The sequence below is a fragment of the Triticum urartu genome, chromosome 5A (assembly GCF_056163025.1).
Source record: "Triticum urartu cultivar PI428250 chromosome 5A, HENAU_Tu73, whole genome shotgun sequence".
Classification (NCBI taxonomy): Eukaryota; Viridiplantae; Streptophyta; class Magnoliopsida; order Poales; family Poaceae; genus Triticum; species Triticum urartu.
In genome coordinates this window covers 244,353,419-244,370,542 of record NC_141877.1, presented here as the reverse complement: position 1 = coordinate 244,370,542, position 17,124 = coordinate 244,353,419, and the positions used below count along the sequence as shown (strand labels likewise).

General features: G+C 40.8%; 1 protein-coding gene across 1 annotated transcript; it reads right to left on the bottom strand.

Moving 5' to 3' along the window:
* Nucleotides 1–6,699: 6,699 nt before the first annotated feature.
* On the bottom strand, nucleotides 6,700–16,874 carry LOC147970928 (RUN/FYVE domain protein). Its single transcript, XM_087525830.1, has 7 exons — nucleotides 16,521–16,874; nucleotides 14,980–15,240; nucleotides 14,746–14,851; nucleotides 11,543–11,666; nucleotides 10,719–11,453; nucleotides 8,100–10,071; nucleotides 6,700–7,430 (listed from the first exon to the last, which is right to left on the bottom strand). Exons 2-7 carry the CDS (start codon nucleotides 15,164–15,166, stop codon nucleotides 7,009–7,011), a joined length of 3,546 nt encoding a protein of 1,181 aa, XP_087381956.1. The 5' UTR covers nucleotides 15,167–15,240; nucleotides 16,521–16,874; the 3' UTR covers nucleotides 6,700–7,008.
* Nucleotides 16,875–17,124: the final 250 nt, after the last annotated feature.

Here is a 17,124-nt window from a genome sequence, read left to right as displayed (position 1 = left end):
GCTGAACGTGAAGTGCAGGATCGACAGGCATTGGCGCGGACTAACTTTTCTGCAGGTCGACCTTCTTCATGGACACCACGTGCATCATCTACTTCCACACGTTCTGCTTCACCGGCGCCTCCGTCGGCTGCCACCTCCAACCGTGATACAATAAAGCAGGCACAATCACCACTATCTGCCAAGAGCACACCTTCTGGGCCTGCAAAGAGCTCTTCTTCATCCATGGCATCAATAGGGCAGACACATGATATTATTTGTCGACGTTGCAAGGGTGGAGGTCATTATGCGAGAGAATGCCCATCTAAGCGTGTGATGATTGTTACTGAGGATGGTGGGTATGAGTCCGCTAGTGACTATGATGAGGAGACTTTGGCTCTTATTACACGTGACGAACACGGTGGAGACGATTCTGATCATGAGACGCAATACATGGCTCCTGAAGATGCTGACATGTATGAATGTTTAGTTGCTCAACGTGTTTTGAGTGTGCAGGTTACACAAGCTGAGCAAAATCAGAGGCATAATTTGTTCCATACAAAGGGAGTTGTGAAGGAACGTTCTGTTCGCGTGATCATAGATGGAGGGAGTTGCAACAACTTGGCTAGCATCGAGATGGTGGAGAAGCTATCTCTCACCACAAGACCACATCCACATCCTTACTACATCCAATGGTTCAACAACAGCGGCAAGGTTAAGGTAACACGTACTGTTCGTGTGCATTTTAGTATCTCTACATATGCTGATTATGTTGATTGTGATGTGGTACCTATGCAAGCATGTTCCTTATTACTTGGTAGACCATGGCAATTTGATAAAAATTCTATTCACCATGGTAGAAACAATCAGTATACTCTTGTTCATAAGGATAAAAATATTACTTTGCTTCCTATGACTCCTGATTCCATTTTGAAAGATGATATTAATAGAGCTAATAAAGCAAAACAGGAGAAAACTAAGAGTGAAAATCAGATTGTGGCAAAAGAATTTGAGCAACAAATGCAGCCTAATAATAATAAACAATCTAGTGTTGCTTCTGAAATTAAATTGAAAAGTGCATGTTTACTTGCCACCAAATCTGATATTGATGATCTAGATTTTAGCAAATCTGTTTGCTATGCTTTTGTGTGCAAAGAGGCATTATTTTCATTCGAGGACGCGCCTTCCTCTTTGCCTCCTGCTGTCACTAACATTTTGCAGGAGTTCGCCGACGTCTTTCCACAAGACGTGCCACCGGGATTACCACCTATTCGCGGGATTGAGCATCAAATTGACTTAATTCCCGGTGCATCATTACCCAACCGTGCACCATACCGTACCAATCCAGAGGAGACGAAGGAGATTATGCGTCAAGTACCATACAAGAACTGCTCGACAAAGGTTATATACGCGAATCCCTTAGTCCTTGTGCTGTTCCTATCATTTTAGTGCCGAAAAAGGATGGTACGTCGCGTATGTGCGTTGATTGTAGAGGCATTAATAATATTACTATTCGTTATCGTCATCCTATTCCTAGGCTAGATGATATGCTTGATGAATTGAGTGGCTCTACAATATTCTCCAAAGTTGATTTGCGTAGTGGTTACCATCAAATTCGTATGAAATTGGGAGATGAATGGAAAACAGCATTTAAAACTAAGTTTGGATTATATGAGTGGTTAGTCATGCCTTTTGGGTTAACTAATGCACCTAGTACTTTCATGAGGTTAATGAACGAAGTTTTACGTGCCTTCATTGGACGATTTGTGGTAGTTTACTTTGATGACATATTGATTTATAGCAAATCTTTGGAGGACCATTTGGAACATTTACGTGCTGTTTTTATTGCTCTACGTGATGCACGTTTGTTTGGTAACCTTGGAAAGTGCACCTTTTGCACCGACCGAGTATCTTTTCTTGGCTATGTTGTTACTCCACAGGGAATTGAAGTTGATAAAGCCAAGATTGAAGCTATTGAGAGTTGGCCGCAGCCCAAAACGGTCACACAAGTGAGGAGTTTCCTTGGCCTCGCTGGTTTCTATAGGCGTTTTGTGAGAGATTTCAGCACCATTGCTGCACCTCTCAACGAGCTTACAAAGAAGGATGTACCTTTTGTTTGGGGTACCGCACAGGAAGAAGCCTTCACGGTATTGAAAGATAAGTTAACACATGCTCCTTTACTCCAACTTCCTAATTTCAATAAGACTTTTGAGCTTGAATGTGATGCTAGTGGAATTGGTTTAGGAGGTGTGTTATTACAAGATGGAAAACCTGTTGCATACTTTTCTGAAAAATTGAGTGGGCCTAGTCTGAACTATTCTACTTATGATAAAGAATTATATGCTCTTGTTCGGACCTTAGAAACATGGCAACATTATTTATGGCCCAAGGAATTTGTTACACATTCTGATCATGAATCTTTGAAACACATTAAAAGTCAAGCAAAACTGAACCGTAGACATGCTAAATGGGTTGAATTCATTGAGACTTTCCCTTATGTCATTAAACACAAGAAGGGTAAAGAAAATGTTATTGCTGATGCCTTGTCTCGTCGTTATACTATGCTTTCACAACTTGACTTTAAAATATTTGGTTTGGAGACCATCAAGGATCAATATGTTAATGATGCTGAATTTAAAGATGTATTGCAGAATTGTAAGGAAGAGAGAACTTGGAACAAGTTCGTTCTTAACGATGGATTTGTGTTTCGTGCTAACAAGCTATGCATTCCAGCTAGCTCCGTTCGTCTTTTGTTATTGCAGGAGGCGCATGGAGGAGGATTAATGGGACACTTTGGCGTCAAGAAGACGGAGGATATACTTGCTACACATTTCTTTTGGCCAAAGATGAGACGGGATGTTGAGCGTTTTGTTGCTCGCTGCACTACATGTCAAAGAGCTAAGTCACGACTCAATCCTCATGGTTTATATATGCCTTTGCATGTACCTAGTGTTCCTTGGGAGGATATATCTATGGACTTTGTTTTAGGTTTACCTCGAACAAAGAAGGGGAGGGATAGCATATTTGTTGTCGTGGATAGGTTCTCGAAAATGGCACACTTTATACCATGTCATAAAAGCGATGATGCTGTTAATGTTGCTGATTTGTTCTTTCGTGAAATTATTCGCTTACATGGTGTGCCAAATACTATTGTTTCAGATCGTGATACTAAATTTCTTAGCCACTTTTGGAGATGTTTATGGGCTAAGTTGGGGACTAAGCTGCTTTTTAGTACTACTTGTCACCCCCAAACTGATGGACAAACTGAAGTAGTCAATAGAACATTGTCTACTATGCTTAGGGCTGTTTTGAAGAATAACAAGAAAATGTGGGAAGAATGCTTGCCTCATATTGAATTTGCTTATAATCGTTCATTGCATTCTACTACTAAGATGTGCCCTTTTGAAATTGTGTATGGTTTCCTACCTCGTGCACCTATTGATTTGTTGCCTCTTCCATCTTCGGAGAAGGTTAATTTTGATGCTAAAGAACGTTCTGAATTGATTTTAAAAATGCATGAGTTAACTAAGGAAAACATTGAGCGTATGAATGCTAAATATAAACTTGCTGGAGATAAGGGTAGAAAACATGTTGTGTTTGCACCTGGAGATCTTGTTTGGTTACATTTGCGTAAAGATAGATTTCCTAATCTGCGCAAATCAAAGCTAATGCCACGTGCTGATGGTCCTTTTAAGGTTTTAGAGAAAATAAATGATAATGCATATAAACTTGAGCTACCTGCAGATTTTGGGGTTAGTCCCACTTTTAACATTGCAGATTTGAAGCCTTATTTGGGTGAGGAAGATGAGCTTCCGTCGAGGACGACTTCATTTCAAGAAGGGGAGGATGATGAGGACATCAATACCATTGTTACACCCACAGCCCCTACTGTTACATATACTGGACCAATTACTAGAGCTCGCGCACGCCAATTAAATTACCAGGTACTTTCATTTCTTGGTAATGATTCTAATGTTCATGAGATTATGATGCTGCCTAAATTGGATACATTTGTTTTGCTTACAAATGAAGGTCCTAGCTTGGAGAAGGATGAACATTGGAGCAAGAACACGAATGGAGTTGATGGCATGCGCAAGGGGATCAAGAACGGAGTTACAAGTGATGATTTCAGGACTTTGAAGCCGCCATAAGGAGTGCATGAAGCCTTGGACGAAATATACAAGATGCCACTTCATAATATTCGTCCATAGGCTATTCTAGGTGCTGCGTCACCTTATTAATGGGCCAGGCCCATGTAATTTCGAAATACTTAAGTATAGGCTATTTTTAGAGTCCGTATGTGTGGGGAAACAAGAGTTAGGGTTGGTTTCGGACCCCACCCTCAAGGGCCACGAAATTCCCCTCTCTTCCTCCATATATACAGCCCTTAGGGCGTCGTTTAGACCTGGGTTTTGTTTAGATTAAAAGTTCGCCATAGCTGCAACTTCGCGTACTTCGTTTGTGTCCAACGACCAGACCAAGACGTCACAGAACCCCACCTTGATCAATAAAGCTTTCATCTTATATTCGCAATATCCAGATTGCAATCTCAGCTTCTTGCTTGTTCTTCGTTTGCTCGCAGGAAACAGGCCCTCGTGGTCAGGTTGATCGTGCTCCGGCGTGGTCAATAACCCCTCGGAAGTTGGTTTAGCGATTGCTAAGGCGCGACGTCTCGCACGTTCGTAGTCGGATCGTCAAGGTCGACTCCCACAAAAAACGATAGCCACCATCTCATCGAAACATCGGGACACCTTTGCCTCTATCAACTTTGTTTTAGGTTTACCTCGAACAAAGAAGGGGAGGGATAGCATTTTTGTTGTCATGGATAGGTTCTCGAAAATGGCACACTTTATACCATGTCATAAAAGCGATGATGCTGTTAATGTTGCTGATTTGTTCTTTCGTGAAATTATTCGCTTGCATGGTGTGCCAAATACTATTGTTTCAGATCGTGATACTAAATTTCTTAGCCACTTTTGGAGATGTTTATGGGCTAAGTTGGGGACTAAAGTGTTTTTTAGTACTACTTGTCACCCCCAAACTGATGGACAAACTGAAGTAGTCAATAGAACATTGTCTACTATGCTTAGGGCTGTTTTGAAGAATAACAAGAAAATGTGGGAAGAATGCCTGCCTCATATTGAATTTGCTTATAATCGTTCATTGCATTCTACTACTAAGATGTGCCCTTTTGAAATTGTGTATGGTTTCCTACCTCGTGCACCTATTGATTTGTTGCCTCTTCCATCTTCGAAGAAGGTTAATTTTGATGCTAAAGAACGTGCTGAATTGATTTTAAAAATGCATGAGTTAACTAAGGAAAACATTGAGCGTATGAATGCTAAATATAAACTTGCTGGAGATAAGGGTAGAGAACATGTTGTGTTTGCACCTGGAGATCTTGTTTGGTTACATTTGCGTAAGGATAGATTTCCTAATTTGCGCAAATCAAAGCTAATGCCACGTGTTGATGGTCCTTTTAAGATGTTAGAGAAAATAAATGATAATGCATATAAACTTGAGCTGCCTGCAGATTTTGGGGTTAGTCCCACTTTTAACATTGCAGATTTGAAGCCTTATTTGGGTGAGGACGATGAACTTTCGTTGAGGACGACTTCATTTCAAGAAGGGGAGGATGATGAGGACATCAATACCATTGTTACACCCACAGCCCCTGCTGCTATACATACTGGACCAATTACTAGAGCTCGCGTACACCAATTGAATTATCAGGTACTTTCGTTTCTTGGTAACGATTCTAATGTTCATGAGAATATGATGCTGCCTAAATTGGATACATTTGTTTTGCTTACAAATGAAGGGCCTAGCTTGGATAAGAAAGATGAACCTTGGAGCAAGTTCAAGCATGGAGATGATGGCATGCGCAAGGGGATCAAGAACGGAGTTACAAGTGATGATTTCAGGATTTTGAAGCCACCATAAGGAGTGCATGAAGCCTTGGACGAAATATACAAGATGCCACTTCATAAATTTTGTTCAGAGGCTATTTTAGGTGCTGCGTCACCTTATTATTAGGCCAGGCCCATGTATTTTCGAAATACATAAGTATAGGATGTTTTTAGAGCCCGTATGTGTGGGGAAACAAGAGTTAGGGTTGGTTTCGGACCCTTCCTCCAAGGGCGAGGAAATCCCCCCCTCTTCCTCCATATATACAGCCCTTAGGGCGTCGTTTAGACTTTGGGTTTTGTTTAGATTAAAAGTTCGCCATAGCTGCAACTTCGCGTACTTCATTTGTGTCCAGTGACCAGACCAAGACGTCACAGAACCCCACCTTGATCAATAAAGCTTTCATCTTATATTCGTAATATCCAGATTGCAATCTTAGTTTCTTGCTGTTTTCGTTTGCTCGCAGGAAACAGGCCCTCGTGGTTAGGTTGATCATGCTCCGGCGTGGCCAATAACCCCTCGGAATTGGTTTAGCGATTGCTAAGGCGCGACGTCCTCGCACGTTCGTAGTCGGATCGTCAAGGTCGACATCTCATCGAAACATCGGGACACCTTAGCCTCTATCAGCATCAACTATGTTTTGGCTTTAGAGGCCGCATATGACCTCAGATTTGAGATGATCTAGAAAGCAAAACTGTTCATCTCAAAGAAATATACAACTTTATGCTGGTCACTTTTAGACAATTTTGAACACTTTTCCCTTTTGGGTCAGTCTTGAGAATCGTGACGCTTAAGATCGCATACATACAAGCCACGTGCGCTGCAGAAAAATATGCTAAAAATAGAGACATTTAATCTAGTATCTGGACAAACCGCAGTGTATCACATGAAATTTCACAGGGGGGGGGGGGGGGGGGGGGGGATTTACAGAAAGAATAGCTCGCAGTGCAATTCTGTTGCCTAAAAAACAGAAAATGCACTATCGTTGAAAAATAATCTAGAGACACGTGTGGAACTCTATCCGTTGCTGATAGCGATTTGAAGCAGGCTGGCGCAAAGTAGTGGTTTTGCGTGCGTGTATATCCCATGTCTCTTTGGCATACTGGATGGTTTGCCTGAAGTAACTTACATAATTACACAGTTGCACTTGGATTCCAACTTTGGAGGCTTCATATTATCAGATGCCCTTGTGATTCCTGAAGCAGAACGTACAGGTGAAGGATCTTCGACGACAGATTCTTTTTCAGCGGTTTCTGTGATGGTTGTTGTTTCACCTTCCAATCTTTTCCTTTTAACCTTACGATTTGGGGTTCTTCTGTGGGGCAGCTTAAGGAAACCATCCTCGTCTCGAATGGATTTCCCTATGATGGTAACAGTTGGTCGAGGGCGTTCTGATTCTTGCTCGTGCTCCAGTGCAATTGTTGCTGCCTTGTATGCCAGATCATGAACGATAGAACTACACAGGAGAATTGTATCAGTAGCTTCTTCTAAAGTAAAGCACCTCTGAATCTGTTTCCTCGACCCTTCTACTGCCTGAGGTGATTTTTCTGCAAGGTAGAGAGAATGATTAGGTTAAATATATATATTCACTCACACGGAACAAATATTCAGTGAAGAACACAAGAAGAGTCATACGTTATGTCTAAAAGAAAACGTCAACTGTACCTAGAGACTGGTATCATAAATGCAACAGCATATTGGATGTGAAGAATGTATAAACCTCATCTCGCTAATATTTCCAGTCGCTCATTTATCCATTATGTTTCTTCTCCAGACCAAAATGCATGCACCAAAACATACTGATTTTTCTATTGTAAAACTACTACTCCCTCCGTTCCAAATTACTTGTCGTAGGTATGGATGTATCTAGATGTATTTTTGTTCTAGATACATCCATTTCTGCGACGAGTAATTTGGAAGGGAAGGAGTATTAGAACTATCATTCAGGACTTTCTTTTCCTTATACTACACATTTTCTATGTTTTCCTGACATATGCATAAAGTAATAATCAAACATGCATGCCAGAGACCATGCTCTCGTCTTCAGGACAACTAAAGACGACTCTCAGAAAGACCAACTAAAAATGATTCTCAGAAAGATGAGAAGGACACAGCACACAATCGATGAATAAAGGATAAACATGAGTTCTGAGAAAAAAAAGAATTTCAGAAACTTGATTAAGTTAAATGAAAATTAGAACAGCCCAAATACATACCATCGTTGGGAAGTTCTATTATGCTAGTTCCTGTCCTAGAAACCAACACATCTTCCTCTGAGATGGCAGAAACACAACAATCATCCAAGATGTGTTCCTCAATTGAATCCTGAACTGCTTCAGACTGAGACTGCATTATAAGGTTATCTAAGTTCTCCTCACTTGGATATTCTGGAGTGCCAGCTAAACAGCACTGAACGGTATCAGAAGCATCTTCATCTGTTTTTAGCATGCAACTTCCCTCGGCAGCTGAAGATTCTTGAACATTAATTGGCTCTTCCATCTCTGACAAACACATATTAGTGCTGGAGTGATCGTTGTTAGCCATCCTACCCATACTAATTACATCTTCTGTCTCACTCGACCTATCAAAGCTCGAGGAGTTCAAGTCAACATGGATGTCATGATTGACAATAGGCCGTGCAGTAGACAAACACTCAAGAGCATTTGACAAAGCATCCTTACTAGAGCCATCTTCTCCGGTGGAAACCACAGTTCTTGAAGCACTGCTTTCCAAAGTGTCAATTCGGGAACAAGTGTCTTCAATCGCATCACTCTGATGGCAAAGTGAAGCTGAAGAACCACTAAATGACATATCTGACACCGAAGCTATGCTTTGATGACTCATAGTACTACTTAGTTGAGCTTTCTCGAAGTCACCCTTCTTACTGCTACTATGGCGCTCAAAGCGTGCATCTGATTGCCTTGAAGATCCTAAATCAATGGAAGAAGCTGAAGAGCTGTCACGTCCAAAGCTACGTTTCATCATATTTATACCATCTCTTGTATAATATGGTTCAGAACAAACAATATTAGCAGCAGCTAGAGCCCTCCCTTCCATGACCGGCCATTTGTTGCTGCTTGATTTCTGGTGTAAGAGTACCGATATCCCAGCACCTTCAGCACTTTCAACCTTTGGAAACGGATGTATATTTGATCCCAGTTGATGAGAATTATCACCAAATGCAGTTTCAGATACAGCTTCATTATGTTGGCAGTTTGACTCGCTAAGGCATGGGGGTAATCCATGATTGCAACTATCCATTTGGCCTCCATAAGGGCCATGCTCCTCTGATGTTGGTTCTGTTTGTTGATGATTACTTACGCTAGATCGACTAAATGAAATATCATCTTCTTTTTCCAGCAACGAGTCAGATACATGATAGGGCCTCATATTCTCCTCATGATTCACTACTTCCTGCCCCAGCAGCATGTCCTCGTCTGTATCCACCATCGACTGGCCTGGAGGACATTTTTCTGTACAATCCGCTGAAGGTTCATTGTTCACTGTTTGATGACCAAGAGATGCATGTTTGCTGTAGTCTACACTATCTGGGGCCATAGAAGGTTCAGATTCAGCGTAAGGCCCAGAATTTACAATTTTATTATCATGTTGATGTGCTTCTGAAGTCCATAACATACGGTCTGCAGAAAATCCTCCAACCTTTGAAGAGCACTCTTCGCAAGAGTCACCTTTTCCATCCAAATCTATCACATTGAAAGACATCCCACATCTACTGCAAGTAGCCATTTCACCATGTCCAACCTGAGAACTATTTGCACCATCATATGCCGTTTGATTAGCTGCCCATCTTTCCATATCAAAGTCATGTTTATCACTCTTCACGTATTTTACTTGGATGGGCGAATCTTCTACATATTTTGTGTTCTTATTGAAACTGGTTTCTTCATTCAACTCATCCAGCTTATCAAACATAAATATGTCCTCATGAACTCGAAGGCCGTCATCTGCTTCCCATTCACCAATAAGATCCTGTTGCTCTTGGTCGCTTTCCACATAAGGGCCAAAAGTGGCACCGTGCTCAGAGCTTGCATTACTGCTAGTTGTCATAGAGGAATTGTGTGAGAACATAGGCTTGTGCACATTATTTATTTTGCCAGCACCAAATGTGGTGGCAGGGACACTTGATAGAAGTGGCCGGAACCTATCTTGAGGACCTTTCCGATGATCCTAGAAAAGTAAGAACACATTTCTCATCTTAGTCGCAATCTGAGAAAATCTGGAACACACTAAAGAATAGTAAGGTCTCAACTTGCAGTAAAAGCACATTGGACGCATCACGCAAATAAACAACAGACAACCAAGAAGTAATTATTTTTGGCAGAATAAGCTATACTAATTTGTCGAAGGAAGGATAAGAGAGCAAGTTACTGTATCATACAATATCTGATTAAATGAACACATTCCATGAGTTAAGCAACTTAGTCACAAAAGGTAAAAGAACCTAGTCAATGGAGCAGGAGCATTTGCAAACCAAATATTCAGGATAAACAAATGTTTTTTTTCAACCAACGATTTCTTTTAAGCCATTATGTGACTGTTAATTCATAAAGGCATCCGTCCAAAGCACTTGACCACTAAATACAGTTGGTGTAACCGTTGTTTCCTTGTCAAAGTATAACAAAAGAAATTTACAGAAGCCCCTGGATTCCTCCAAATGGGAAGCCGCAACCGCTAAGAAAGTAAAAAGGGATTAAACCAGTGTAACTGAATAACTGAATGAATAAATTGTTAAATATGCTATTCAAATTTACAATCCATCATCCTACTAAAAAACAGGACAACACTTTTTTAGGGGAAAACAGGACAACACTTACCATCAACCAAACAGCAGAATCAAATGACCATTTTGGGGCTGAGATAGGGGAAAAATTCTTGGACAGCTTCTTTGATGATGCAATACTTCTCGTCTTCATCACTGCCAAGCTCTTTTTTACAGCTGGGCTGCTGGAATAGCCAATAGATATAGACTGCATTGAGTCCAGATCATCATCACCAGACGATGTTGCAGAAGCTTTGCTGTGTGTGCTCAATCGATCTCGTTCAATGCTATGTGATGAACTGGCTCTTCTAGTTGGAGTAGGAGACATTGATTGCCTTCGACCTCTTGAACCTGTATCTAGTCCACTGAAAGATGTAGGGGATCCACCCCTTGAACGGGATACCGAACGATCTGGTAGAGATGTACGAAGGTTTGGAGGTGCATTATAAGAGAAAGCAGGATCATTGGACTGCCATCCTTGAGGTTTTGGGGAAGAAGATCTGTGATTAGTTTTAACTGGAGAGGCTCCCCTTGTCCCATTTAATGGTGAGCCACTTGAACCAGTACTCATCCTTCTAGAGACTGGACTTGCAGACCTTTGTGGAAGTGTCAATATCTTAGCAGCTGGAGGAGTTGAAGGTCTTCGCGATGGCGTTGGTGGTTGAACAGAAAGTGGTGGGCTAGCACGAGAAGCTGAAATAGGCGATTTTGTCCTTGCCATAGAGTGTGGTGACAGGCTAAGCCTATTTGGGCTTGCACTGCTTCTGCTAGACCTTTGAGCATTATCCATCTGTGTATGGACAATAGATAACAAAACGGGTGGGTATTTCTTGCAAGCCCGCATTAAGAATTCAAGAGCAAAAACTATGGCACACATACCATGGATGGCCTCGAGATTTGCATGGCCTTACTCTGAGCCCTACCCCTGGAAGCCTGGCCAACAGACCGTTCTTCTTCGTCATCTAACGAACGGAAAAGTGGAGTCTCTGGAGGAGTCAACAGCCTATTAATTGAGAAGGTAGAACGCGATCAAATCATTTACACATGCAAGATTTGCATATGGTAAGTGTAAGAAGTATAATCTGAGCCAAAGATGTTTAAAGTAATTAAAATAATTGTAAGAAACATCACAGCACCATATTATGCTCAAGTCTATGCTAAAATTCTGAGAAATGATAATCCAAAAACATGAGTAATTCGTATTGTGGTTACCCATCTAAAGCAATATATAAATAGGGCATTTGTTAACCTGCTTTAAACCAGGGGCGAAGCTGGAGGAGAAAATCATTGGGTTTACCTCTGCTGGTTATGGTGCAATCTTCCACTAATGAGCAGTGTTAAAGACTAATTTTATGAGTGTTTGACGAATTTCATTGGGTTCACCTGAACTGAACATTTCTACCAGCTCTGCCCTACTTTAAACACGAAAGGTATTATTATGTTCTTAGATTGTCATTCTGCAATGTGTCATCTTACTACTGTAGCAAACAGCGACCTTCGTTCAAGCCTTTAGCCAACAACTTTGTACTTACGAGAAACATTGAATGGAATATTTAGTTATTCCACAGACATGGATGCCTGAATAACTATTATGAAGTCACTGCACACTAAACCTGGGCATACCCCAGACTGGGCCGGATTTCAGGCCAGGCTTGAAAAAGCACAATGCTCTGAAGCACACCAAAGAACTGTATTAGTTATAGCAGTTTTAAATTGCAACATTCATCAAGAATGGTTAATCATTAATTATACCTTCTGTATGCAGTTTTCTTATGTACATATGACTCGAATACAAACTACAGGATGATTAAGCAAGCGTTTATTTCCACATGTTCATCGTCGAAAACCTCATGAGCCACAATGAGTGGGTCATAGCCCTATGTAGGGTGGGAGCAGAGTCGCATCTCCGTGCCTACCTGCGTATGACCCATGGAGCAGACTAAATCTCGTTGATTTATACTGCTGGGCAAATAATAAAATAGTGTATCTCATTGTCCTCTTAATAATATGCCGGAGGTGCTAGTCTGCTTAGTTTCATTATTGAACCTTAGGCCGACCACAATGTAATCGGCGCACCCATACGTCAAAATGTTGCCACCTCATCTGTGATGCCCTGAGAAATTATTTTAGCACCGCTCTAGCAGTGTGTGTTTGCAGCTTGTAAAAATGCTGGACCTGCACATGCATAAAGGGACTTGACCCAGCCAATTTTCCACCTCACATCAGAGCAGCCTAGCACTCCAAATACTTTATTGCATGGACAACTAGGTACTCCGGTTCCCTGATTTTTTTTTATCTGGTTGTTTTTTATCTGGCATCGGCTGGGCAGTGTATGGCACCGGAGCCAAATGCCCCAAAAGTTGATTTGGCACCGGTTGGGGCATACCCTGTGGAAGGCCTTAGGAGATGCTCCCTCCAGGTCACAGATAAGTGACCTTCCGTTAAACTTTTAAACTTTGACTGCCAATATGATTTTACCTATTTGGATTGGAAATTTGAAAACCATATGTATAGGTTTGTTTACAAAAAAATCCAAAATACAATATTATACTTTTGTGGATTATACTCCCTCCGTCCCAAAATTCTTATCTTAGATTTGTCTAGATACGGATGTGTCTAATAGTAAAACGTGACTTGATACATCCGTATTTAGAAAAATCTAAGACAAGAATTTTGGGACAGAGGGAGTATATACAATACAGTATAAATTAGTGGTCAAAGCTGCATCCTGAAGACCGTGTCAATATCCAAAACTCTACTTATTGGTGAACCGGAGGGACTACAATGAAGTCAAGGTGTTGTACTCTAACTATGAAACCCTCTAATACGAGTATCTGAACCATACTTTCCCAATTGTTACTGTTCCGAACTAAGCTTTCCTAATTCTATTTCTAACTCATCTTTCCCACTTGAAGTTATCTCCTTTCAGAACTCTTCCCAAGCCGACTGTTGAATCTTGTTGGCCGACCCGCGCAATGCATCTGATGCTGGTTTAAAGCAACATACTAATGTCCACAACAGTACACATTCTTTTTTTACTTATAAAATTAAGGAAAATCTGCATACCTTACAAATAAGTGAAGAGTTTAGGTTGACTCAATTGTTATGACAATGGATTGTTTAGAGGTCAAACTGAAATGTCGAATGGAGATGAGGAATAATACCATGGTGCATGGAATTTAAACAACAAATCAGGGTCCAATGTAGCTTAAAAAAGGATAAATAAAATATGGCCATGATAATAGTAAAAAATATTTCGTTCATTGAAATATACAGGCATTTATCACTGAAAATGCCTTTATGCAGATATATGATGTTGAGACAACTGAAGAAGAGGTTATCAAAATATTTTCAGCGTTTTTTGCAATTGACTAATGAATTAGAATACCATGCTATCTTGAAGCAATACCACAAGTAGAGGACACAAACTCACAACAAATCAAAGATGAAAAAAAATACCTCGTTATTACAAAACTTGTAGCCCATTGAAGCATTATAATGTGTGCAATCATATCAACCTTAAATTGAACCAAGAGATGGCATAAAGGACAAATTACACCCGATAAAAATGAGGCTAAAGAGTTCCTCATGATGTGACACATTTCATCTAGTATACAAAACAACTAATTCTCACAAGTATTGCATGGCTACAACTACAGAACCATGGCTGAAATGCCCACTGATCATCGACTTTGAGCTACCACCTACTGCGCACATGATCGATGATTGCTATTTTATGTAATTTTCTCTTCATTAAGTCCGGTAGCTAATTATCAAGACACTAGACACAAAGTGTGGATATTGTGAAACCATAACTGCAACTTGATTGATATTAGTTTCCTTGTCACATGCACACAGAGTTGTTTTAGTCAATCTTCTCGAAGTTAGATGGCTAGCCACTAGCCAGATTAGTTAGGGCTAGCTTCCAATAAATGTATTGGGCAGAGCAGATGGCAAAATAAGCAATAGAACAGCTAATCTCCCAAATATATCAAGCAGATGTTCATGACCAGCACAAGGCTACATCAACCATATATTAATTAAAAGAAAGCAAAGCAACATGCGCTATTAAGTGTCCATACCACTCATAATCGTTTTTATCACCATCCACCTTAAGCAAATCATGGCTTTCCCCTCGTGCTGGGACATTGATACCAAGCTTAACATCTGGGAAAAAGCTCAATTTTGCTGGTAGACATGAATAAAATAAGTAAGTATTAATAGTGCCTCATTACAAAAATAAACAAAGAGGTATAGCGAAAATAAAAATATAACCATATTATTGTATAAAGGAGGAGGGTGTCTATGAGCATTACAGATGGATTCATCAAAATCCTCGGATGGTTCCAGTAAGAAGTTCTCAATCTCAGTTTTCTGCATATCAGCGAATAATGTGAGCTCATCATCCTTTGGTTTAGCAGGCAGTGCATTCCCGAAATCGTTGACCCTCCTGTGAGCAGACTCCCTTGAAGGAGATCTCCTCCTTGAGGGTGAATGTGGCATCTTTTATGGCTTCTTAATCTCTGCAAGTGCTTCTATGCTCCTTCTCAGACATCAGGTCCAAACCATAGCCCAAGCTGCAATATAGAGCAGTGTTATTCAATAACTAAATAAACCAAATTTGCACCAAAAGAGAAGGGAAAATGGTAGCTATGGTAGCACAAGACATGTAACCAGCAAAGAAGAAAATAGGCATGCTGATTTCATCATGAATTGTCAAAAATAAACAATCCATCATATTGTCGAATGAAACTATCAACCAATTAAAACAACAAAGCTATCATACTTCAAAAAGAAAGAGCCAACTAAAAAGGTACTAAAAGCACCCAAAAGTTGGACCTGCAGTTTCGCCCACACAAGAACCCAGCCTGCTTAATCGCACATCTCTGGATGAAAGCATCAGCAACACGGAGAGGGATTCCTTCAAAATAAAATGTATGGGAAAGCAAAGAACCAAAAGAGGGGCAAAAACTAACGTTGCTATTCTTCAATCTAAAACACACCTATTGTATGCAACGAGTGAACAAACAACAAGACTTCTTTTTTTATGAAGGGTAATAATATTAATATCGAGAAGATACCAATTACACCCAGCATCTGCAACACGGTATCAACAATTAGTCAAGACATAAGACCTAAAAAGTACAGTATTTAGTAAAATTCAAAAGAAAACAAAAACAGTGATCAAAAAAGCAAAAGTTAAACAGAAATTCAACAATTTAGCACCACTCCATCACCCAAAACATGAAATTGCATCAGCCATGCACATATAGATCCAGGACGACCAGCCCTAAATCAACAAGGAGTAGAAAACAAGAGATCAAAGCCAAACAGAGCAAACATAAATTTCATCAACTAAAAAAGAATCTAACAACCGATAAAACACACAAAATAAAGTTCAACTAAAAAAGGACACAGCAAGCAAGCTCAATACACAATAAGAGTGGTTGCCAGAGTAGTTGTCCCATTCAATAACCACAAATTCCGTGGAACTGGGCACAAGAACGCCAGCAGGAACAAATTATGGACAATAATTGGCTGAAATTTGCCACATTTCACACCTAAAACCGCCAAACTGGATCTAACAAGCTAGTAGTATGAACAAAAAAAAACAGGAGTCATCAAAAATCCACCAATTAGGGATAAATCTTACCCCCACGTCCCCGCATTCCACCTCTCAACCACTGCACTCAAGTATCCCCATTCACGCACACAAAACCAAATAAAGAACCAAATCAACGACACCAGCGCGGTATGACGCTTCCAAAAAAAAGACAGCAGCAGTTCGGATCGCCATTCCACCCCAGCCACATTCCAACACCTGCAGCAAGAATCGGCCGCCCTGAGCCCAACTCACCAGCGTCGTCGTCCTCCGATCTCCCCCGCCGTAAGCGCGAGCGTCGAGGCAGATCCGAGCGCAGCCCCAGTGGACCCTCACCGTGGGGATGGGTGGGAATTCTAGGGTTTCGCCACTTTCTCCTCCGCCTCCGTCCTACCACCCCGCGCTCCTCTCGCTGTTCCTCTTGCTCTCCGTCTCGGCTATTCCCTTCCCTTTTGGATTCGTTGTCCTGCGCTGTATTGCTGCGGGGAGAAGCAAGCTTTGCTTCGGTTGTGTCTCCGTCGTGCTCTCGCAGCAGGAGGTGGACTGGAGAAGAAGTGGGTTTCCTTTTTCTTTTCCCTTTTGGTTTTCCACAAGAGCGACGATGGTTTCTTTTGTTTTATTAAGAGAAAAATAAAGCGAAGCTTGATCGGTTGTACTCCCTGTTCCAAATTACTCCTCGTGGTTTTAGTTTAAATTTAAACTAAAAACACGACGAATAATTTGAAACGGAGGAAGTAGGTTGAGAATGGTGTTAGATTACATATTTGCCTCGTCAAAGTACTTAAAATTACAGGGCTACAAAACATGTGGATTTTGTTTAGGACTGCATTAAAATTGAAAGTCTATTCATTATTCAGGG